The 23,508-nt window shown below is 48.5% G+C and overlaps 2 protein-coding genes across 7 annotated transcripts in view; one reads left to right on the forward strand and one right to left on the reverse strand.

The window, feature by feature from the left end:
* The window catches only part of MBTD1 (mbt domain containing 1), a 106,661-nt gene extending 100,948 nt beyond the window's left edge, over positions 1–5,713 (reverse strand). For all 3 annotated transcript variants that reach the window (XM_073588158.1, XM_073588157.1, XM_073588159.1), the window contains exon 1: positions 5,557–5,713. In XM_073588158.1, the coding sequence (XP_073444259.1) occupies positions 5,557–5,577 (21 nt within the window). In that variant the 5' untranslated portion in view covers positions 5,578–5,713. The remainder of the gene's footprint in view (positions 1–5,556) is intronic.
* Positions 5,714–5,802: 89 nt separating this feature from the next.
* UTP18 (UTP18 small subunit processome component) overlaps positions 5,803–23,508 on the forward strand; it is a 66,219-nt gene continuing 48,513 nt past the window's right edge. The window contains exons 1-2 of one of the 4 annotated variants that reach the window (XM_073588161.1): positions 5,803–5,952; positions 14,493–14,783. In XM_073588161.1, coding sequence (XP_073444262.1) covers positions 14,505–14,783 — 279 coding nt within the window. In that variant the 5' untranslated portion in view covers positions 5,803–5,952; positions 14,493–14,504. Of the gene's footprint in view, positions 5,953–5,990; positions 6,271–14,492; positions 14,784–23,508 lie in introns of those variants that run through there. The other 3 variants (XM_073588163.1, XM_073588160.1, XM_073588162.1) reach the window with 3 other exon arrangements.

Genomic DNA, 23,508 nt, shown 5'->3' on the forward strand with positions numbered 1-23,508 from the left:
TATTTGGCTTCTACGTTACCCAACACCCAGCTTGAGGCACACCAGGTTACTTCCTCTGTAGAACATCCCAGGACACATACTATGGTAATTCAGGCAGTGCCAACACATGCACATTTTGTAACAAAGTCAGAAGTGGATCCAGCAGGAAGGAGAAGTTCCAGTCCTGCCAGGCTATAACACAAAAAAAAGAAAGAAGCCAACATTCATCTTCACCAAACCAGTCACGAAAAGAAAGGCTTCACTGTCCATCATTATCCATCAGATTCTCTTCTATCATTACTAGTAAGGGAGAAGTAACACATGACTACACATGGCTTCTTTATGGTAACCATGGTGACGCCTAGGTCTGCAGAGGAGCTGGAAACAAAAAGATTTTTTTCCATTTTTTTTTTTTTAATAAAGACTATGAAAAATTCTTTATTTTTCATCCTATAGAATTGAAGAAATGATTTATTTTTTTTTTACCTGACAAACAGACACCCAACTTATGGGTAACTACACTTTCAAGTAACTTGTTCACAATTAGCCGTTTTGTGTGTACATGAGGAATTACACTATTTCGGCCATTATATAACTTGTATCCAAGTCTCCCATCTTGCTGGCTGTAGCTCGTAAATGGGTTGTCCAGGCTTGTGGTGCCAGTGTGCAGTCACTCTATGTGACTACAGACTCGTGCATCCTCACAACTTGCGCTGCTGGGAATAGGCTTATTATATGAGACTTGCATCTATGCTTTCTCGGTCCGACTAGACATGCGCGGCTTATTCAATACAAGTGAATTGAGCAATGTCAGACAAGTCTAGTCGGAATGTGTCTGGAAGTATGCAAATCACATGCTTGTAGTCACAGGGACACCTGTTCCCGGCACTAGAGAATCTCAACAGCGTGCAGTGTAGTCTCAACATAGGGTAACTGCAGACTTGAATCCCAAACCTTGACAACCCCTTCAATATGCAATATTGACTCTGAGCAGAGTTCAGGAGGAAGAAGCGGCTCATAAGTGTAGAAAAAAAGTAAAATTCTCTGGTAACATATTACAAAGTTTCTAATATTTGTGCATACTATAGCTTTATGCACAGTTTGTTGAAAGTAAAGTTCCTATTTAAAAAAAAAAAAAAAAAAAAAGATAGAGACACTCTTTTCACTCGTTGAGTTATTTTTTTACAAAGGTAAAAAAAAACAAAACAGAATTTCCACATTTTGTTAGTTATGTGAAAAATTAAAAATGACTTATGACTGTTTCCAACATAGTACAGATAAGTAGAGATGTGCAAACCCGAACAGTAAAGTTCGGCTTCCATATCGAACACCTACTGTTTGGGCACAGACACCGACTTCACCATGAAGTACATGTGTCTGTTCGGGTTCGGCCCCCGACCACTGGGTGACATTGCGGCAAACACTGGTTCTGATCGGTGGTAAACTCATCACCACCAGTCATAGCGCCGCGGTTCCCACGCTGTCAAATAACAGCGTGAGCGCTCAGCTGTGATCGGAGGTATAAAGTTTTCCTCCAGTCACTGGCGTCGGCTGATGGGAATACTGCTCCCATCATCCTATGCCTGCTGCCACTGATAACAGGCTCAGCTGATGGAAGTATTCATTAGCATGCGTTCTAAATAATTAGAAAAAAAAACAAAAAACAGCCAGCCAAAAAACAAAAACAAAAAACAAACCGCGTGGGTTTCCCTGTATTTTTGATAACCATCCAGGCAAAACTGACAGCTGCGGACTGCAACCCTCAGCTGTCAGTGTCAGCAAGGTTGGTTATCAGGAATAGAGGTGTCCCCACGCTGTTTTTAAAAAAAATTATTTAGTTAATTTTAAAAAAATGGGCATGAGGTCCCTGCATTTTGGATAACCAGACTTGCTAAAGCAAACAGCTAGGTACTGGTATTCTCAGGCTGGTAAGGGGCCATGGATATTGGCCCCTCTCAGCCTAAAAATAGCAGCCCACAGCCACCCAGAAAAGTGCTTTGTCCGTCTCTTTCCACTTGCCCTGTAGCGGTGGCAAGTGGGGTTCATGTCACCTTTGTTTTGTCAGGCGACATCAAGCCAACAGATTAGTAATGGAGGAGTCTATAAGACGCCTATCCATTACCAATCCTATACTTGTATGGTAAATAAAAACACAGTCAGTATAAAGTCTATTATTTGAAATAAAAATAAACACACTTATACTCACCTACCATACATTCCAATGAATCCTTTTACTCCTGTCATAAAACAAAAATAAAAAATAACCATATCCCTCACCTGTCCGACCTTCTGTCCCACACCGTGATCCATGTCTGGGGATAAAAAGGTTTCTATCTTGACGGTGCCAAGATGCTACCGTCCAGGCTGAGAACCACTGATTAATGAGCTGCTGCAAGTGCAGCATCAGTGACGTCATCAAGGTTACTGCCGATCACTGAGGCTGCCTTTCCAGCCGGCAAATGATCACTGCTCACACAGTGAGAAAAAGTCTCACTGTGCAGAGGTGAGTTCACCGGGAGAATTTCACTGCGGTGAATTTGAACTGTGGTGAACTCGCCTCTGCACCTTGAGGCTTTTTCTCACTATGCTAGCATTGATCTTTCGGGCATGGGACATGAATTACAGCGTGGGACAGAACGTTGGACCGGTGATGGATATGGTTGTTTTTTTGTTTTATTACTGGTAACAAGGGCTTCAATGGAATGGGCGTTAGGCGAGAATAACTTTTAACTCTGATCACAGCTGAGGGCTCACATTGTCATTTGACAGCGTGAGACCTGTGGCTGTCCAACCAGCAGAAATAATTTTACCGACGATCAGACGTAGTGTTTGTCGAACTGTCATGCCAATGACAGCGTGGCAAACACTGCATGTTCGGGCCCCCATTCTAATGGATGGGGTCCAGGTACTGTTCTGGTTCCCACACTTTAACTGTTTGGCCGAACCCAAACATCCATGGGTCAACCCAGCTCTACAGATTAGTAGGGTCCTGTGGAACTGCTTAACAGTTTCACCATATCTCAGTTTCCAGGACCCCTGATAATATAGATGCAGTTGATTGAAGTCCCCATCTCTGTCAGAGAAACATCTTGGAGGCTCTTCTTGCCTTCCTCCTATACAGCATGTCATCATCATGGCCTACTTGGATTCATTAGTTAGATTTACATCACGTGATACTCCCCATTCCTAGATATTACAGAGTTTACCACAGATGCCATATCGCTACATGAATCATGGTCATGGCTCACACTGTGAGCACTGTTAGTGGGTGACAGAAAAGGAAGATCATAGATTCCTGCATTAGTGGGGCACCTCAGGGAAACTTTCAGGGTGGGAGAGTGACGAGAAACACCATTCTATATTACTTACTTCCATTTAACATAAGGTCCATGAGCCAAGACTGTCACCAATCAATTCCTCACTCAGAAGACCAAATCTAAACATTGCTGAGGATCCCAGTGATCAAATCAGGAATATTACATACAGGCTTTTTCAAAAAGGATGGTGCAAAACTAAAGGCTTGTACGTAACGGTAACATTAGTGGCAAACCATTATCCAATACTGCACTGGCCTCCATGTTTGCCAGATGGTAAACCCTGCAACTTCATTAAGTACTCAGTGTTTCATCCCCCTGCCACAAGAACTGAATGACCTGAGACACGCATCAGCAAAACCGTGGAGTCCATAACTGAGTATATGCTGGCACGTGACTGGGCAGGACCCGACTACCGCCTAGACATCTGCCAGGTCACCTGAGGAAATCATTTTGAACTTCTGTAGTATATAGATAAGACACGGATAGTCTGTTCAGGTTACAACATTAGTGCCATGTCCTGTACTAGCATTATGCCCATCCTGTGGGAATCACACTGTAACTTAGACAAGCGGTATACTTCCTCCCCTACGTGTGCATGATCAGTGGCTCACCACTGCAGGGCAAGTCAACAAAACTGGTGGGCTCACTACCGCAGGGGGCACCATACAGATTACCCCACTCCAATACCTGCCCTTAGGTCAGGTAACACACTGATCTACTCAGGACCTGTCCGATCTACCAATACATCCCACCTACTAGTTGCCGAACCAGGGTCTAGGGCATCTCAAATACAGTGTTGAACAGTGTCCTTATTGCTGATCTCAAAAGCTTAAAGGGATCCTCCAAATATTAGAGGAGCAGAGAACATGCCGAGCAGATACGATGACAGTACAGACTTTAGATCCCCCGTCCCCTTAGCAGTAAGTAGTGCTCTACTATGAAGAATGAGGAAGACACTCTCACTATACAATAGCAAAACACCTTTAACCTTTGGACACCATTTTTATAGTTTCTAGATAGTTATTGAGTAACTTTGTAAAGACATTACTTTTATCCCACAGATAGTTCTACTCTCCAGAGCTGCATTCATAATTCAATTTGTGCAATCATTACACTCATACATTACTTCTCTAGTATCAGTGACATCCTATATCTTAAACTCCAGAGCAGCATTCATAATTCAGCTACTGCAGCCATTATACACATACATTACTTCTCTACTATCAGTGACATCCTTTACCTTACACTCCAGAGCAGCATTCATAATTCAGCTACTGCAGCCATTATACACACACATTACTTCTCTACCATCAGTGACATCCTTTACCTTACACTCCAGAGCAGCATTCATAATTCAGCTACTGCAGCCATTATACACATACATTACTTCTCTACTATCAGTGACATCCTTTACCTTACACTCCAGAGCAGCATTCATAATTCAGCTACTGCGGTCATTATACACATACATTACTTCTCTACTATCAGTGACATCCTTTACCTTACACTCCAGAGCAGCATTCATAATTCAGCTACTGCGGTCATTATACACATACATTACTTCTCTACTATCAGTGACATCCTATATAGTCCAAAGCGGCATTCATAATTCAGCTAATGTTTATACACATACTGTACATTACTTCTCTAATATATGTTACATCCTAATTAAACTCCAGAGCTGCATTCATTATACACATATTACTTCTCTAGCAAAAGTTACATCCTATATAGTCCAGAGCTGCATTCATAATGCAGCTAGTGCGGTCATTATACAAGTACGGTGCATTACTTCACTAGTATAAGTGACATCCTATATTACATTCCAGAGCAGCATTCATAATTCGGCTGCAGCAGTTATTAAGCACACACATCACAGGCAGCATTTTTACCAACAGGTATACATATTCTCTCATATCCTGCAAGGAGATTGTTGTACAATCTGAAGATCTACTACTAATAGGACACTTCCCAGAATGCAGATGACTGGAGCCAGTGAAGGATGCACAGAGGTGTCACACCTGGGGGAAGCAGCAGTGTGAATGCAGCTCTGCAGACTAGGGGGTGCGGTTTGTGCCCCTGCACACACATGGTCTGGGGAGGGCACCTGCTGACTGAGGGGCACAGAGCTGCATGCATGAGGAACGGGCTGCACACACTCGGCTGCCCCCAGAGCCCACACACTGGGGTCTGCTCCAGTCAGGCCTCACTGCAGCACAGGAATGACAACAAAGCCTGCCTGCTGACCAGCCCCACTCACCAGCTCCTTAGCCTTTTCCATCAGCCCCTCATGGAGGACCCGTGTGTGAGTTCCCAGCGCCGTGGAAACCAGGCAGGCGAACGTGATCTCCTCTCAGCACAAAAACAATGAACTCTAGCACAACATCAACAAAACCAGCAGCACGCCGCCACTGCGCCTGCGCGCCAGGAAGCTTCTCATAGGCTTTTCTCTGTACGGCCACTCCCACTTCCGGCGGAAGGCTGGCTTTGCGTTCCGTAGCAGGGGCGGGTCTCTCAGACAGTGACGCCCCAGTACACAACTTCTGCGCTGATACCAGTGGCGCGGGGTGTAGAGGCAGGAGCGGCGGGGCTGCAGGGGGCGGGGTTCCGGTTTCGGGTGCAAAGGTCAGAGGAAGCTCCACGTGGTTTTGCAGAGGTAAGTTCGGTTGTTAAACGGCGGTGTGAGACGGGCAGCTCTGTCCCGCTCATTTCCTCTCCGTGCAGGGGAGGACCCCAGACTGGCCGCGCTGCCCGGATGGTGGTGGCGACTGTGCCGTCCAGTGTTCCTGTCCACCCCCGGGTGCAGTGCTCGCTAGCCCCAAGATGCTGCATAGGTGCCTGGGCTGCAGTAGTCCTCCTTGTACGATACCTCCTCTCCTCCCTACATTGGCCCTTGGGCACACTGCCTGCTGCTAGGTCATACAAAAAGTCTACCCCTATACATGCTGTGCCCCCCACACCTGTCAGGACCAAGGTAACATGACTTGTGTGACTGGAAGAGCAGGAGTCCTGCAGGCAGTGGTCATGTGACGCTGGTCAGGGGTCCTGCGGAGGAGTGCAGCACTCTGGGATCACTGAGAAGTTGTCTAGCCCTGGACAGCCCCTTCGCAGTGTGACCCCCAGGGTTGTCAGCTGTTTCCGGCAGGTCCTGTGCTTGGAAGGTGCAGTCAGCCCCTTATACATGGCTTCTCCTCGATGCCTCCGACAGCAGCGTCTGGCGGGGGTCGGTTCGCCGTGTGGCTCCTGCTCCCAACGTTTGTAGTGAATGGAGTTTTTCTCATTCGCCTTATTGGGGGACACAGAGACCATGGGTGTATGCTGCTGCCACTAGGAGGCTGACACTATGCACAAAAAAGGGTTAGCTCCTCCTCCGCAGTGTACACCCCACCGACCGGCAGAGAATTCCTCAGTTTAGCTTAGTGTCAGTAGGAGGTGGACACGGGTCTTTCTTTAGACCCATATCTACCTCAGCGTGCGTCGTTTCTTTTCAGGTTATCTGGAGGGATACAGAGTGAAGAGTCACATCTGTACTCCCACAAAGAGACTATGAGTACGGCGTGTGCTGCCACCCCATATCCTCATAGGTCTCTACAGCAGGACCAGGAGATCTGAACACGGATGTGTCAGGCGATCCAGATGGTCCTCGTCCCCCGTCTCCCACCCACTCGCCTACCAGAACCTGTCGGTCGGATGAGGCGCGGATACTCTTCGTGACAACACACGCTGGATGAAGGTACCTTTATTCATAGAGACGGAACAGGCAGGGTAAGTATGAGGCCTGGGTCCCATTCTCCTCAGCAGCTCCAGAGGTCACTGTGGCAGTGCTGCGACGCCCCGCACTTCCCGGCGGCCGCCGCATTTAATTCAGGCCCGGCTTATCGGCCTGTTCTGCCGCATCTTTGCCCCCAGTGCATTTCTAGGGGTTTTTATTTCTCCTGTCCGGCCCCAGCGAGCCTCAGGAGCGGTCACCGCGGCAGTGCTGCGGGGCCTCCGCGCTGACAGGCGACCGCCTCATCTAATCCAGGCCCCGGCTTCATCTTGGGCCTTGTCCTGCGTCGCGGCCACGCCCCCCGCCTTCTTTCTCGGGCGGGCTTTCCTCCCGCCCGCTTTAAGCCTGCCCACCGCCTTCTCCCCTCACTCTAAGCCTCCCGGAGGCGGCGCTGTCTCCACCCACCTCAGTCTGGATAGGACGGCGCCATTTTTAGTATCGGCGGTTAGCCCGCCCATCTTCTTCCTCGGTCTCTGCAGGGAAGCGCGCGCTTCCTGCTCTGTTCTCAGGCTGCCGCCATTTTCACAGCCTGTCAGCCGGACGCTGTCCTAACTGCCGTGCCCCCTGCAAGCCCAGACGAGCCGTGCACCTTCATTTGCTGGAAGCTGCGACAGGACATCGGACCGTGAGTAGCTCTGCGACTGCAGACTGACACCCTCCTCTGCCTCCTGTCCCCCAACCTTCCGGCACTGTCTCAGTGACTGTCCGTCAGTATGTCTAATTCTAAGTCTGACCGCTCTCGTCCTCCTGCCTCCTCTTGCACCTTAGTTAAGTACTTTGCGTGCTCTTCTTGCAATCCGATTCAGCCTGACGCCGCCCAGGAGCCATCTACTGCTCCATGCGAGAGTGAACCTCCCCCCCATTCCTAGCTGGGCTTCGACTCTCTCACAATCAGTGGCAGACCTCACCAAGGTGTCTCAGTCCCTAGTAGCCGTTCTCGATAAGTTGCCCCTGGACACTTCTGCAGGGTCCAGCAGGTCTCAAGAGATTCCATGTGAGCCAGCCAGCGTTGGTCGCAAAAGACCCAGGCAGGATCTCCAGCCGGATGCCTCGCCTCATCCCATCTCACCGCATAGTCCTTCTCAGCAGCCTCCTTCCCGGGCCTCCTCTCCCGAGTCAGGTGAAGCGTTCTCAGACAGGTCTTCTGAGGGGATTTTAGAGCTGGATTCGGACCTGGATGCGAACATGAAGGTTACGGTGCAGAACCTCATTGCAGCGATTCACCAGACCTTCGAGATTGCTGACCCCCCTGCGAAATCCTCAGATCAGGAGGTTTTGTTCAGACGGGCGGAAACACCCTCCAGGGTATTTCCTTTCCACTCCGAGTTTGGAAAGATTTTTACCAGGGAAAGAGAAGATCCGACCAGACGCTTTCAAAGAGGAAAGCGCCTTGGCGTACTGTACCCGTTTGCTAAAGAGCTCACGGACAACTGGTCTGCTTCTCCCTCGGTGGACCCGCCCGTGTCCAGACTTTCTAATAACACGGTTCTCCCGCTTTCAGGCATGGCGTCTCTAAAGGATTCTAATGATAGGATTATAGAATCCCTAGCTAAGTCTGCATTCGAAGCGGCTTCAGCGGCGGTATGTCCAATCTTTGCTTCATCTTGGGCAGCAAAGGCCATAGCTTCTTGGGCAGAGGATCTTCGTCAGGGCATCCTAGATAAAGCACACCCAGAGCGGTTAGCCGATCTCGCCAATCAGATCTCCCATGCGGGGGATTATCTACTTTCTGCTTCTTTGGATGCCGCATCCTGCGCAGTTCAGGCGTCAAGCAACGTTGTGGCAATCCGACGTACAATTTGGCTCAAGGCCTGGCAGGCGGATTTGTCTTCTAAAAAGTATCTTACTAATCTGCCTTTCCAGGGAGTACGCCTCTTTGGATCCCAATTGGACCAGATCATTAAGGACGCCACCGGAGGCACGAGTTCCCTCCTCCCTCAGTCCAAGCCTCGCAGACCTCCACTAAGGCGTCAGTTTCGACCCTTTCGGGCTTTCTGCCGTTTCAATACGGCGGAGAACCCATCCAACCAACAAAGACCGCAGGCGCGCCAAGACAGAAAGTTTCCTTCAGGCCCACTCCTTCCTGGCGATCCCACTCTGCCCAGGGCAGACCATCCAGATCTGGACGGTCTACATCGGCATGACTATCGTCAGACTCCCGAGGGTCCCTTCCAATTGGGAGGTCGACTTCTCTTCAGGGACGTCTGGCTGGCCTCAGTAGAGGACGCTTGGGTCAGGGAGGTTGTATCGTAAGGATACAAGATAGAGTTCGTCTCTTTTCCACGGGATCGTTTCTTCGAATCCCGTCCTCCAAAAGATCCAGCCTTGATCCCGGGGTTCTTTACGGCCATCACCTCTCTCCTCAGTTCCGGGGTGATTGTGCCCGTTCCCGACTTGGACCAGTTCACAGGATTTTATTCAAACCTTTTTGTGGTGCCGAAAAAAGGCGGGCGGTCCGACCCATCTTGGATCTCAAGCTTCTCAACAAGAGTATGCCTTCGCCACTTCCGGATGGAGTCGGTTCGTTCGGTAATCGCTTCCATGGAGGAGCAGGAATTCATGTGTTCAATAGACATCCAAGATGCCTATCTACATGTGCCCATATTCTCCGGACATCAGAAGTTCCTGCGTTTTGCGATTCGCCAGGAACATTACCAGTTTGTCGCGCTCCCCTTCGGTCTCGCCACCGCTCCCAGATTCTTCACGAAGATCATGGCTGCGCTGATGGCCTTGTTGAGGATCAGATGTCTCGTTCTTTTTCCGTACCTCGACGATATTCTGATAAAGGCTTCCTCTTTTCCACAGGCTCGCCTAAGTTTGACGATCGTCCTAGACACCCTTTCCAATTTCGGGTGGATCGTCAACAGGAAAAAGTCCTGTCTGATTCCTTCTCAACGTCTTGTGTTTCTGGGCCAACTGTTCGACACTCGTCGGTCAAGGGTCTTTCTCCCACGAGAGAAGATTCTTTCCCTGCAGCAGGATGTACGATCGCTGCAGACCACACGATTTACGTCTCTCCGAACAGCTATGAGGGTCCTGGGGAAGATGGTGGCAGCAATAGAGGCAGTTCCCTTTGCCCAATTTCACACCAGACCTCTCCAGCACGCCATTCTGTTGAGGTGGAACAGGTCGGCTCTGTCCCTCGATCGCCCTGTACGTCTTTCAGGCCGGATCAAGCGGTCACTCAACTGGTGGTTGACGTCACCTCTTATCCACTTAGGTCGGCCTTTTCCCATTCACTGGCAGATTGTAACAACGGATGCCAGCCTCCTCGGCTGGGGTGCAGTGTTCCGCAATCACACTGTTCAGGGTCGTTGGTCGACTCAGGAATCAGCTCTGTCGATCAACGTTCTAGAGATACGAGCGATCTATCTGGCTCTCGTCCACTGGCAGAGGCTGCTCAGGGGCTTGCCTGTCCGGATTCAGACAGACAATGCCACAGCGGTGGCATGTGTCAACCGCCAAGGAGGGACACGGAGTGTCTCAGCTCTGGCAGAGGTGTCCAAGATTCTTCATTGGGCAGAGATTTCTGTCCCGACAATTTCCGCGGTACACATTCCCGGCGTAGACAACTGGGCCGCCGATTTTCTCAGCCGCGAGGGTCTCGCGGCGGGAGAGTGGTCCCTACATCCGGAGGTGTTTCATCTACTCTGCTGTCAATGGGGAACCCCGGATGTCGAACTGATGGCGTCTCGCCTCAACAGGAAAGTCCCACAGTTTGTTTCCAGGTCCCGAGACCCTCTGGCAGTGGGCGCAGACGCTCTGGCCGTTCCTTGGTCGCAGTTCGAACTCTCCTACCTGTTCCCTCCTCTGCCGCTTCTTCCCAAGCTGTTGAAGAGGATCAAAGCAGAAGGAATTCCAGTCATTCTCATCGCCCCGAATTGGCCCAGAAGGTCATGGTTCGCGGATATTGTCAACCTTCTCGCGGATGCCCCCTGGAAGCTTCCAGACAGGGCAGATCTACTGTCTCAAGGCCCGATTTGCCACCCCAATTCTCGGCCGCTCAATTTAACGGCGTGGCTGTTGAAACCGAGGTTTTGAAACGGGCAGGATTCTCCGATCGAGTAATTCATACCATGATCCGAGCAAGAAAGCCATCATCTTCCAAAATTTATTATCGTACTTGGAAGGCCTATTTCACCTGGTGTGAGGAAAATGACATCGCGCCCATGTGCTTTTCGCTCCCTTCTGTTCTGGCGTTTCTTCAGGCAGGGCTGGATGCGGGACTTGCCCTCAGTTCTTTGAAGGGTCAAGTTTCGGTGCTGTCCATTTTATTTTAGAAGACGTTGGCCTCCCGCCCTCAGGTCAAAACCTTTCTTCAGGGCGTGGCTCACACGGCTCCTCCGTACCGAGCGCCCGTGGTTTCATGGGATCTTAATCTGGTTCTTGAGGTTCTGCAAGGTCCTCCTTTTGAACCTCTCAGGGATGTTTCTCTTTCTCTCCTTTCTTGGAAGGTAGCTTTTCTGGTGGCAATCACTTCCATCCGGCGTGTGTCGGAATTGGCGGCTCTTTCTTGCTGCTCGCCTTTTTTGGTACTTCACCAGGATAAGGTAGTTCTGCAGCCTCCGCCCTCTTTTCTTCCGAAGGTGGTGTCCTCCTTTCACCTCAATGAGGATATTGTTCTGCCGTCCTTCTGTCCGAGTCCAACTCACCCTCGGGAGCGGTCCCTGAACAAGCTGGATCTGGTCAGGGCAATGAGAGTCTGTCTAGGACGACTTCCTTGCGAAAGACAGACTCTCTTTTCATCATTCCAGATGGGGCGCGGAAAGGTCACCCGGCCTCCAAGGCTACTATTGCTCGCTGGATCAGATCGGCAATTTTGGAGGCATACCGGATTAAGCATCGAGTGGCTCCTCCGGGGATCAGAGCGCACTCTACCCGTGCAGTGGGTGCTTCCTGGGCGGTACGCCACAGAGCTTCCGCGCTGCAGCTTTGCAAAGCTGCAACCTGGTAATCGGTTCACACGTTTGTGAAATTCTACAAGGTCCACACCTACGCTTCGGCGGACACCAGCCTAGGTAGAAGGATTGTGCAGGCTGCGGTGGTGAGTCCGCTGGCCTGATGGAAGTTTGTTTCCCACTCCAGGGACCTCTTTGGGACGTCCCATGGTCTCTGTATCCCCCAATAAGGCGAATGAGAAAACAGGATTTTTGGGTTGCTTACCGTAAAATCTGTTTCTCGGAGCCTTCATTGGGGGACACAGCACCGTCCCATGTTCTTTAACTCCTGTTCTTCCTTTGGTTGGTTACAGTTGAGTTGTTTGTTCTGTTTTCAATCTATTCTGTTGCTTCTCCTACTGCTGTCTCACTAACTGAGGAATTTCCTGCCGGTCGGTGGGGTGTACACTGCGGAGGAGGAGCTAACCTTTTTTTGTGCATAGTGTCAGCCTCCTAGTGGCAGCAGCATACACCCATGGTCTCTGTGTCCCCCAATGAAGGCTCCGAGAAACAGATTTTACGGTAAGCAACCCAAAAATCCTGTTTTCTTGTTTCTATCTAGATCAATTTCTAATATTTTTTTTCTCAAAAATCTACACAATATAAGATTAATCTACACAATATAAGATTAATCCACACTACGAAGATATCCCATGATGTATCCTACACTATGAACGTGGTGTAAAGGAAAAAAAAAAAACAAAAATCCCCCTGTTCACACTGACGGCAGCGCTTCTCCAGTGGGGAGCTGGGCACACCATGGAATAGTGGCTGCAGAGCGGAAAAAGATCCCTTTTTTTAATTAGCCTTTGTTGTAGAGGTATTAGCAATTAAAGTATTTGTCATCTAAGGCCTCTTTCACACATCAGGTTTTCGCCGGCAGGCGCGATCCGGCGCTTTTGACAAAAACCGGATCCGGCGAAATGCAATGCCGGATCCGGTTTCCCCCCCCATTGACTTGCATTAGAGCCGGATCGAGCCGGATGGCCATGCGTTTCATCCGGTTTTCGCCGGATCCGGCAATGTGTCGCGATCCGGCGTCTGGAAAAAACGGCTACTGTAACGTTTTTTTGTCTCCGGCGGAAAAGCCGGATCCGGCGTGTCCGGCTTTTTCACACAATGAAAGCCTATGAGCGCCGCCGGATCCGTTTTTTTTGGTCTGAGCATGCTCAGTAGCTCTGCCCACAAGACATATATAAAAGCAAGACAGTGGGACCCTCGAAAAACGGATGAACCGGATGAGACGGATCCGGTTTTGTCTGTCAAGAACAAGACGGATCCGGCAGAAAACCGGATCCGTCACATCCGGTTTTACAAAACATTTGCCGGATCCGGCGTTCCGGCACGACGCCGGATCGCGCCTGCCGCCGAAAACCTGATGTGTGAAAGTAGCCTTAGTGAATACCAGCTTGGACTTTCTAAAGGGGCTTTACCACGATGTACACTTTAATCGATCTTGGAATATAAGTAATTCCCACAGTTGGACACCCCAGTTCCATCCATGTGGACCTTTGTTTACTGGGTGCAGCAGTTGTGATACAGTCCAGAGTATTTTTTAGATGTAGAAAAGCTCAGAGAGCTAAGGCTATGTGCACACGGTCCAGATTCTGCTGCAGATCCGCAGCGTTTCAGGCTCTGCGGGTCTGCAGCAGATTTAGGTGCATTGTACAGTACCATCGTTTTCAATGGTAAACTGAAAAACGCTGTGCATCCGCAGCATGTCAGTTTTGTGCGGAATCTGCAGCGATTTCACACCTCCATTGTAGAGGTGTGAAACCGCAGGTCTTTTGACCAGAGAATTTACCTGCGGATTTTTACAAATCCGCAGGACTTCAAACTACGTGTGCACATAGCCTAACCCTGCCCTCACCACAGCTTTCTGTATACATTGCGCAGTGACAGTAAGCTGCTAATCAGTGCTGGGGGTATGGTTGGACCACTTGGTACACAGGAGCTAGTCTGACTGTGATAATCTCCTGCTGATAAAACACTGATAGCACTGAAAATGCAGCACGCAGCCTAATAAGTGACATGCCTGAAATCTGTGTCTGAGACACCTATAGAAGGCTGTCCTCAGAACGCATAACAAAAACTGTGACTGTCAATGTGTAATGTATGCTGAAAGCTGTGGTGAGGGCAGGGTTAGCTGTCTGAGCCCTGCTACACCTAAAAAACACTCTTGATTGTATCACAAGTGCTGCACCCAGTAAGCCAAGGCATACATTGATGGAATCGATGGTGAAAAGTCCATTTTCCTTATAGGATGTAACTTGGTTCTGATGTGTTAATGACTGCATCTGGCCATGCAGTCACATCAGAAGGAAGCCATGGCGGTACACCTGTGCCACCTGCACCAGTCATTGTCTCCTGCTGTGTGTGCTGGGACTGGAGCGGGCTCTGATCCCAGCACTGAGGGGTTTGCCATATAAAGCAATAGCTTATTATTAGGATCATTTTCTTTAATGATGCTTTTTATGTCCTTTTTTGTAGCTGTCTAGTGAAATGCTGTCGTCAAAACTCGGCAGCCATGAAGGTCTCAACCCTCCTCCCAAAAAAACTTTGCAAAATAATTCAGCCAAACGAAAGGGAGAAGAAGGCCGTGGCCCTTCTCGCAAAAAGCCAGGCATGTCAAAGCGGCTGCAGTATAAAGAACAAGAGGCGGGGATGAAGGCTAGAAACTTGCGGATTTTGGCCAAGAAACGGGATGAAGAGAAATGTTTGGAGGACTTGGTTTTTGGTGGCGAGGATGAGTTTGTGGACAGACTTCTTGGTAATTCCAAGGTAAGCTTTTTTTTTTTTTTTTTTTTTTTTTTTTTTTCATTTTTCTGAAAGGTTGTCAAGCATTAGAACAATTAGGCCACGTTCACACATTCAGTATGTGGTCAGTATTCCATCTCAGTAAGTGTAAGCCGAAACCAGGAGTGGGAAGTATAATAGAAACACTTCTGTATTTGTCACCCACTCCTGGTTTTGGCTTACAAATACTGGTGTAAAATACTGACCAAATAATGAACGTGTGAACGTGGCCCAAGCTACCTTATGCCAAAACCGCATAAACTTCTGTTTGCAGGTTGTATTTAATTTAATACTGCAGAGCTTCAACACGAAACTGCAACCCATGGATAGGTTTCTAGAAAGTCCTGTTTTTATTAATTCTAATCCCTTTAGGGTATGTTCAGTGTTCAACTTGAAGTTTTTAATCATTTTTTTTAAACTTTCAAATTATTTTGGCAACTTATTATGCAGTCTTTTTGGATGACTTTTTACGGTAATTTTTCGTCCGTTTTTCTCTTGCGTCTCATTGGGGGACACAGAAACCGTGGGTGCGTGCTGCTGTCACTAGGAGGTTGACACTATGCATGAAAAAAATGTTAACTCCGCCTCCGCAGTATGCACCCCTCTGACAGGCTGTAGGACAATCAGTGTTGCTTAGTGTCAGCAAGAGGTGGACAGACCCATGTCTACCTCAATGTGCGTCGCTCCTTTTCAGGTAACCATGGAGGGATACAGAGTAGAGCTGCTACATCTGTACTCCCACACCGGGATCATGAGTACGGCGTGTACTGCCACCCCGTATCCTAATGAATCCCACGGGCAGGACCCTATCCCCTAACACAGGACTCGTGTTCAGGTGGCAGCTCCTGGTCCTGACCTTCGTCTCCCATCACTCGCCCTCCAGAGCCTGATGATCGAGAGAGACGTCCTGCAGATAAGGTTTGGGACAGCAATCTTTTCATGCAGATAACCATCTACACCTTTGGCTTGGGACAACTCATAGAATCCTACGGTTTGCAGTATCAACTCTATGCCGATGACACGCAGATCTACCTATCTGGACCCAACCTCGCCTCCTTACTGACTGAAATCTCACAATGTCTGTCTGCTATCTCAGCCTTCTCTACTCGCTTTCTCAAACTGAACATGGACAAAACAGAATTCATCATCTTTCCCCCATCTCACGCTACCCCTCCACCAGACCTATCCATCAATGTCAATGGCTGCTTTCTTTCCCCAGTCCTGCACGCTCGGTGCATTGGGATGATCCTCGACTCTGCGCTCTCTTTCAAACCACATATCCAAGCCCTCGCCTCCTCCTGCCGCCTCAAACTCAAAAATAATTCCTGGATCCGCTCATTCCTCAACCACGAAACCACAAAAAACACTAATGCATGCTCTTATCTCCCGCCTCCACTACTGCAACCTCCTACTCTCTGGCCTCCCCTCTAGCACTCTGGCTCCTCTCCAGTCCATCCTACACTCTGCTGCCCGACTAATCCACCTGTCTCCCCGCTATTCCCCAGCCTCCCCCCCTATGCCAGGCCCTTCACTGGCTTCCTATTGCCCAGAGGATCCAATTCAAAACCCTAACCATGACATACAAAGCCATCTACAACCTGTCTCCTCCATACATCTGTGACATGGTCTCTAGGTACCTACCCGCACGCAACCTTCGATCATCTCAAGATCTCCTTCTCTACTCCCCCCTTATCTCTTCTTCCCACAACCGCATACAAGACTTCTCCCGTGCTTCCCCCATACTCTGGAACTCTGCCACAACACATCAGACTCTCACCATCAACGGAAACCTTCAAGAAGAACCGGAAGACCCACCTGTTCCGACAAGCCTACAGCCTGCAATGATCCTCGGTCTACTGAACCACCGCACGACCTGCTCTACCCTCTCCTACTGTATCCTCACCCATCCCTGTAGACTGTGAGCCCTTGCAGGCAGGGTCCCCTCTCCTTATGTACTTGTGTGTCCCTTGTCTTACATATGTTTATTATACTTGTCTATATTTCCCCTTTTCACATGTAAAGCGCCATGGAATAAATGGCGCTATATAAATGCATAATAATAACCGACCCCTGTTACGGGGTGAACTGGAGGTAAGAGGATGCAGCGTTGTATAACCCACTTACCATCCGCTCTGGCTGAATGTGACCGCTGTAATCAGCACTTGGGCTTACAGCTCAGGGCTCTATACTTATGTTAAGAGCCAACACTTTCAAGCAAGCGGTGCAGCACGGTTCCAGCCTCCTCCCATGGCGGTGTTATGGCCCTGGGCTCCAGCAGGAGCCCAGCAAGGCCGACACTAGATTCCGGCTTCTGGCAGGCTCCACCCCCCGGCTTCCTCTTCCTGTACCAGCGCCATCTTGGTGCTCCAGGAGGCCAGAGCAGGGCCCCGCCCGGATTTCATAATGTTTCTAGGCAGGGCTGTTCACCTCGCTCTCTCCCCCTCATCAGCCTTCAGGCTGCAGCTGCGGTGGGCACACAGGTCGTGGGTATGTGAGTACTGCACTACAGGTTGCTCCCTCACTCCGCTTTCTACCCCTGACGGTCGGCACCAGGTAAAACCTGTCAGTATGCCCAAGGGAGAGCAGTCCCGCTCCTCCTTGGTCAAATATTTTGTATGTACCAAATGCAATGTTAGGCCTCCTTCAAGTCAGTCCTCTCCACTCTGCTCAGATTGCAGTAGACCTACGGTGTCACCTACGATAGAGAGCAGGTGTAGCCCCCCCGTTTTGGCTGTCAGAGCTCCCACATTACCCCTGGAGCAGGAGGAAGCACCATGCCTGCCGCCCAGGGGTCATCCATCGACACGGGAGGCAGCGAGTGTCCAGGATGGGCCTCTTCCTTATCCAAGTTCGTGGCCGACCTTACCAGGGTATCACAGACCTTGGTAACGGCGCGCTTAACAGATTGCCACTTCAGGCTCCAGTGAACATAGGAGCACCAAAGGAGCCTCCTTTTGGGCCTTCTAGAGGCCGTAAAAGGTTTAGATAGGACCATCAACCCAGGTCCCCGTCTCACTGCCAGAATTCCTCTGGCCGTCTGCCTCCTCCCGGTCCTCATCCCCGTAATCAGGCGAGGCATTATCGGAGACACACTCAGAGGAGGGTTCTGAGTATGGGCCGGAACAGTCCCAGGTCAAGGATATGGTTCAGGGCCTCATTGCCGCAGTCAGTGAGACCTTTTAACATTGGGGTCGCCACATCAAAACCTAATTATCAGGCTTTTTCATTTAAGCGTCATAGGTCCCCTCTAGGGTTTTCACCTCCCACAAGGATTTTGAGGAAGTGTTGTGAAAACACAACCAGTCGATTTCAGAGAGGAAATTGTATCCCTTCCCTCCAGATTTCACCGCCAACTGGACCGCCTCCCCTTCGGTGGATCCACCAGTGTCCAGACTCGCTACCAACACAGTCCTCCCACCCGCCAGTGGGGCAGCCCTAAAGTATCCCAATGCTAGGAGGATAGAATCCCCTGCAAAATCCGCCTTTGAGGCAACAGCCGCCACATTGTGTCCAACCTTCGCCTCAGCTTGGGTAGCTAAGTCTGTTACAGAATGGGCCAAACAGCTTAGACAGGGCATAATGGCCGGAGCACCACCAGCGGAAGTGACGGAATTCGCAGATCAAATCTCCCATGCCGGGAGGTATATGGTATCAGCAGCCCTGGATGCCGCTTCTTGCGCAGCTCAAGCATCCAGTAACGTGGTAGCCGTCCAGCGGACGGTCTGGCTAAAGGCTTGGCAGGCTGATTTGTCCTAAGAGAAATCACTGACCAATCTGCCGTTTCAGGGCATTCGGCTCTTTGGGTCAATGTTAGATCAAATCATTAAGGATGCAAGGGGGTACACGCTTCCTTCTCCTTCAGGCCAAGCCTCATCAATATGTTTTCAAACGTAGGGCTCAGCCTTTTCGCCGTACCCCAGCGACAGGCACTTATGCTCAGGGCCCACAGAGGTCGCAAGCACCGAGAGATGGGAGGAAGCTATCCTTTCAGCCACCCCTTCATGGCATTCCCGCAGTTCCAACAGCAGAACTACCAGGTCAGGGCCGGGCACAGCCACTTCAGCCTGACGCCAGCAGGGAGTCCAGCTCCCTTTCCAGTACCTCTCCCAGACTAGGCCGCCGCCTTCTCTTCAGAGATATCTGGCGGAGTTCAGTAGAGGATATCTGGGTAAAGGAGGTAGTATCGACAGGATGCAAGATAGACTTCAACGTGCTTCCGCGAGATCGCTTCTTTCTATCGCAACCAGCAAAGGCCGCTGCTAGGGCTCAAGGTTTTCTGCGGCAATCGACTCTCTCCTCAACGCAGGAGTAATCGTCCCCGAGCAGGATCGTTTTGCCTGCTTTTACTCAAACCTGTTTGTGATACCAAAAAAGGATGGCTCAGTTCGGCCCATACTAGACCTCAAAAGGCTAAACGAGATGGGTCCGCTTACGCCATTTCAGGATGGAATCGATTCGGTCGGTAATTATGTCTATGGAGGATCAGGAATTCCTATTTCCATAGACATCCGGGACACCTATCTACACGTCCCCCATTTTTCTGGGACATCAGATGTTTCTGCGTTTTACTGTCCAAAAGCAGCATTTCCAGTTTGTGGCCCTGCCATGTGGGCTGGCAACAGCCCCCAGAATTTTCACAAAGATTATGGCAGCGATGGTAGCTATATTAACCCCTTCACCCCCAAGGGTGGTTTGCACGTTCATGACCGGGCCAATTTTTACAATTCTGACCACTGTACCTTTATGAGGTCATAACTCTGGAACGCTTCCATGGATCCCAGTGATTCTGACATTGTTTTCTCGTGACATATTGTACTTCATGTTAGTGGTAAAATTTCATTCAAATAACTTGCGTTTATTTGTGAAAAAAATGGAAATTTGGCAAAAATTTTGAAAATTTCGCAATTTTCCAACTTTGAATTTTTATGCCCTTAAATCGCAGAGATACGGCACATCAAGTTTTTTGTAAGTAACATTTCCCACATGTTTACTTTACATCAGCACAATTTTGGAACCAAAATTTTTTTTTGTTAGGAAGTTATAAGGGTTAAAAGTTGACCAGCGATTTCTCATTTTTACAACACCATTTTATTTTTAGGACCACATCACATTTGAAGCCACTTTGAGGGGTCTATATGATAGAAAATGCCCAAAAGTGACACCATTCTAAAAACTGAACCCCTTAAGGTGCTCAAAACCACATTCAAGAAGTTTATTAACCCATTAGGTGCGTCAGGAATTTTTTTGAATATTTAAAAAGAAATGAACATCTAACTTTTTTTCACAAAAAAAATACTTCAGGTTCAATTTTTTTTATTTTACCAAGGGTAACAGGAGAAATTGGACTGGAAAAGTTATTGTGCAATTTGTCCTGAGTACGCTGATACCTGATTTGTGGGGGGGAACGACTGTTTCGGCGCATGGCAGAGCTCAGAATGGAAGGAGCGCCGTTTGACTTGTTCAATGCAAAATTGGCTGGAATTCAGATCGGACGCCATGTCACGTTTGGAGAGTCCCTGATGTACCTAAACCGTGGAAACCCCCTACAAGTGACCCCATTTTGGAAACTAGACCCCCCAAGGAACTTATCTAGATATGTGGTGAGTACTTTGAACCCACAAGGACTTTACAGAAGTTTATAACGTACAGCGGTACAATTAAAAAAATATTTTTTCCACAAAAATGATCTTTTCACCCCAATTTTTATTTTCCCAAGGGTAACAGGACCCTAAAAGTTATTGTGCAATTTGTCCTGAGTATGCTGATACCCCACATGTGGGGGTAAACCACTATTTGGGCGCATGGCAGAGCTCGGAAGGGAAGCGGCGCCATTTGACGTTTTTGGCTGGAATTGAGATCGGACATCATGTCGCGATTGGAAAACCCCTGATGTACCAAAACAGTGGAAACCCCCTACAAATGACCCCATTTTGAAAACTAGACCCCCTAAGGAACTTATCTAGATGTGAGGTGAGCACTTTGAACCCCCAAGGGCTTCACAGAAGTTTATAATGCCCGGGCATGAAAATAAAAAAATCGTATTTTTTCCACAAACATGATCAATTAGTCCCCAATTTTTTCATTTTCCCAAGGGTAACAGGAGAAATTGGACCCCAAAAGTTGTTGTCCAATTTGTCATGAGTACGCTGACACCCCATATGTGGGAGAAAACTACTGTATGGACACACGTCTGGGCTCGGAAGGGAAGCAGTGACGTTTTGGAATGCAGACTTTGATGGAATGGTCTGCGGGTGTCATGTGCGTTTGGAGAGCCCCTGATGTACCTAAACTATTGAAACTCCCCACAAGTGACCCCATTTTGGACACTAGACCCCCTCACGGAACTTATCTAGATGTGTGGTGAGCACTTTGAACCCCCAAGTGCTTCACAGAAGTGTATAACGCTCGGACGTGAAAATAAAAAAATCATTTTTTTCCACAAAAATATTTTTGCCCCCAATTTTTTATTTTCCTAAGGGTAACAGGAGAAATTGGACCCCAAAAATTGTTTTGCAATTTGTCCTGAGTAGGCTGATACCCTACATGTGGGGGTAAAACACTGTTTGGGCGCATGGCAGAGCTTGGAAGGGAAGGAGCACCATATGACTTTTTCAACTCAGAATTGGCTGAAATTGAGATCAGACGCAATGTTGCATTTGGAGAGCCCCTGATGTGCCCAAACAGTGGAAACCCCCAATTCTAACTCCAACCCGAACCCCAACACACCCCTAACCCTAATCTCAGCCCTAACCCTAGCTCTAACCCTAGCCCTAACCCTAACCCTAGCCCTAATGGAAAAATGGAAATAAATACATTTTTTTTTATTTTATTATTTTTCCCTAACTAAGGGGGTGATAACGGGGGGTTTGATTTACTATTTATGGCAGTTTTTATGTTTGGCAGCTGTCGCACGCTAAAAGACGCTTTTTATTGTAAAAATAGTTTTTGCATCACCACATATTGAGAGCTATAATTTTTCCGTATTTTGACCCACTGAGTCATGTGAGGTCTTATTTTTTGCGAGACAAGTTGACGTTTTTATCGGTACCATTTTCGGGCACGTGACATTTTTTGATCGCTTTTTATTCCGATTTTTGGGACGCAGAATGAACAAAAACCAGCGTTTCATGAATTTCTTTTGGGGGGGTGCGTTTACACCGTTCCGCGTGCGGTAAAATTGATAAAGCAGTTTTATTCTTTGGGTCAGTACGGTTACAGCGATACCTCATTTAGGTCGTTTTTTTATGTATTGTCGGTTTTATGCAATGAAAACTATTTTTATATAAAAAATTATTTTTGCATCGCTTTATTCTGCGAGCTATAACTTTTTTATTTTTTCGCTGATGATGCTGTGTGGCGGCTCGTTTTTTGCGGGACAAGATGACGTTTTCAGCGGTACCATGGATATTTATATGCGTCTTTTTGATCGCGCGTTATTACACTTTTTGTTTGGCGGTATGATAAATCATTATTTTCTGCTTCGTTTTTTATTGTTATTTTTTAAGGGGTTCGCTAAAGGGGTTAAAGGGACAGTTTTATAGGGCAGGTCGTTACGGACGCGGCAATACCTAATATGTGTACTTTTATTGTTTTTTTTTTTTTTTTTTTTTATTTTCAAAAAATGAATTTATTGGGGAATATTTTTTTTTTTTTTTTTTTTTTTTTTAAATTTATTTTTACATTTTTTTTTTTTTAATTTTTTTTTTTACTTTATTACATAGTCCCAGGTGGGACATCACTGTCCTGTGACAGATCGCTGATCTGTCACATCACAGATCACTGTGACAGATCAGCGATCAATCACTGTGACAGATCAGCGATCTGTCACAGGCAGTGCCGAAGGCTTCCTCATGCCTGCGCTTTGCAGGCACTGAGGAAGCCAGCTTCCTCAGGCCCCTGAAGGCCCCGTCGCCATCTTGGATTCGGGGGCCTGGAGGAAAGGAGTCCCCCGCAGCAGCGCTGCACATTGCGCTGCCGTGGGGGGCTCAGGGAAGCACGGAGGGAGCCCCCTCCCTGCCGATTCTTCCCTTTAACTCCCGGTACACCGCGATCATGTTTGATCGCGGTGTGCAAGGGGTTAACGTGTCGGGGGCGGTCCGTGACTGCCCCTGACACATTGTGCCGGGTGTCAGCTGTGATAATCAGCTGACATCCGGCCGCGATCAGCGGCGCTCACCACGTGGGCGCCGCTGATCGCTGTAGACGTACTATCCCGTCCACGGTCATACGGGCCCGGGTACCGTGGACGGGATAGTACGTCGGATGTCAGGAAGGGGTTAAGGGTCAGAGGCATAATATTGATACCATATCTTGACAAGTCGCCCTCCTTTGCTCAGGCACAGGAAAACTAGTGGTAGTTTTAAACACGCTGTCCCGGTTTGGGAGTCTTTTAGCTTTCCCATTAACACCTGTTTTAAAGTATTGGGCTTTTTCTAGCAGAAAAGGCCAGAAGAATGGACGTCAATTGCATCTTTGACAGTCTTAAAGCGGTATTCCCATCTCCATGATTCTATCCCAATATGTATCAGGTGTAACAGTAATATTAGCAGATGGCTCCTGACATTTGCTATGTCGTTTTTCCCATGTATGGGGCATTGCAGTACCTTAGATATCCATGGTTATGACCACTAACAGCTAATTTGCTGTCACTGTGTGGTTGTAACCAGGGATACCTAACTACTGCAATGCCCTACATGGAGAAAGTGACGTA

This window comes from Dendrobates tinctorius, unplaced genomic scaffold (assembly GCF_039654945.1).
Source record: "Dendrobates tinctorius isolate UK_male_01 unplaced genomic scaffold, ASM3965494v1 ptg000103l, whole genome shotgun sequence".
NCBI lineage: Eukaryota > Metazoa > Chordata > Amphibia > Anura > Dendrobatidae > Dendrobates > Dendrobates tinctorius.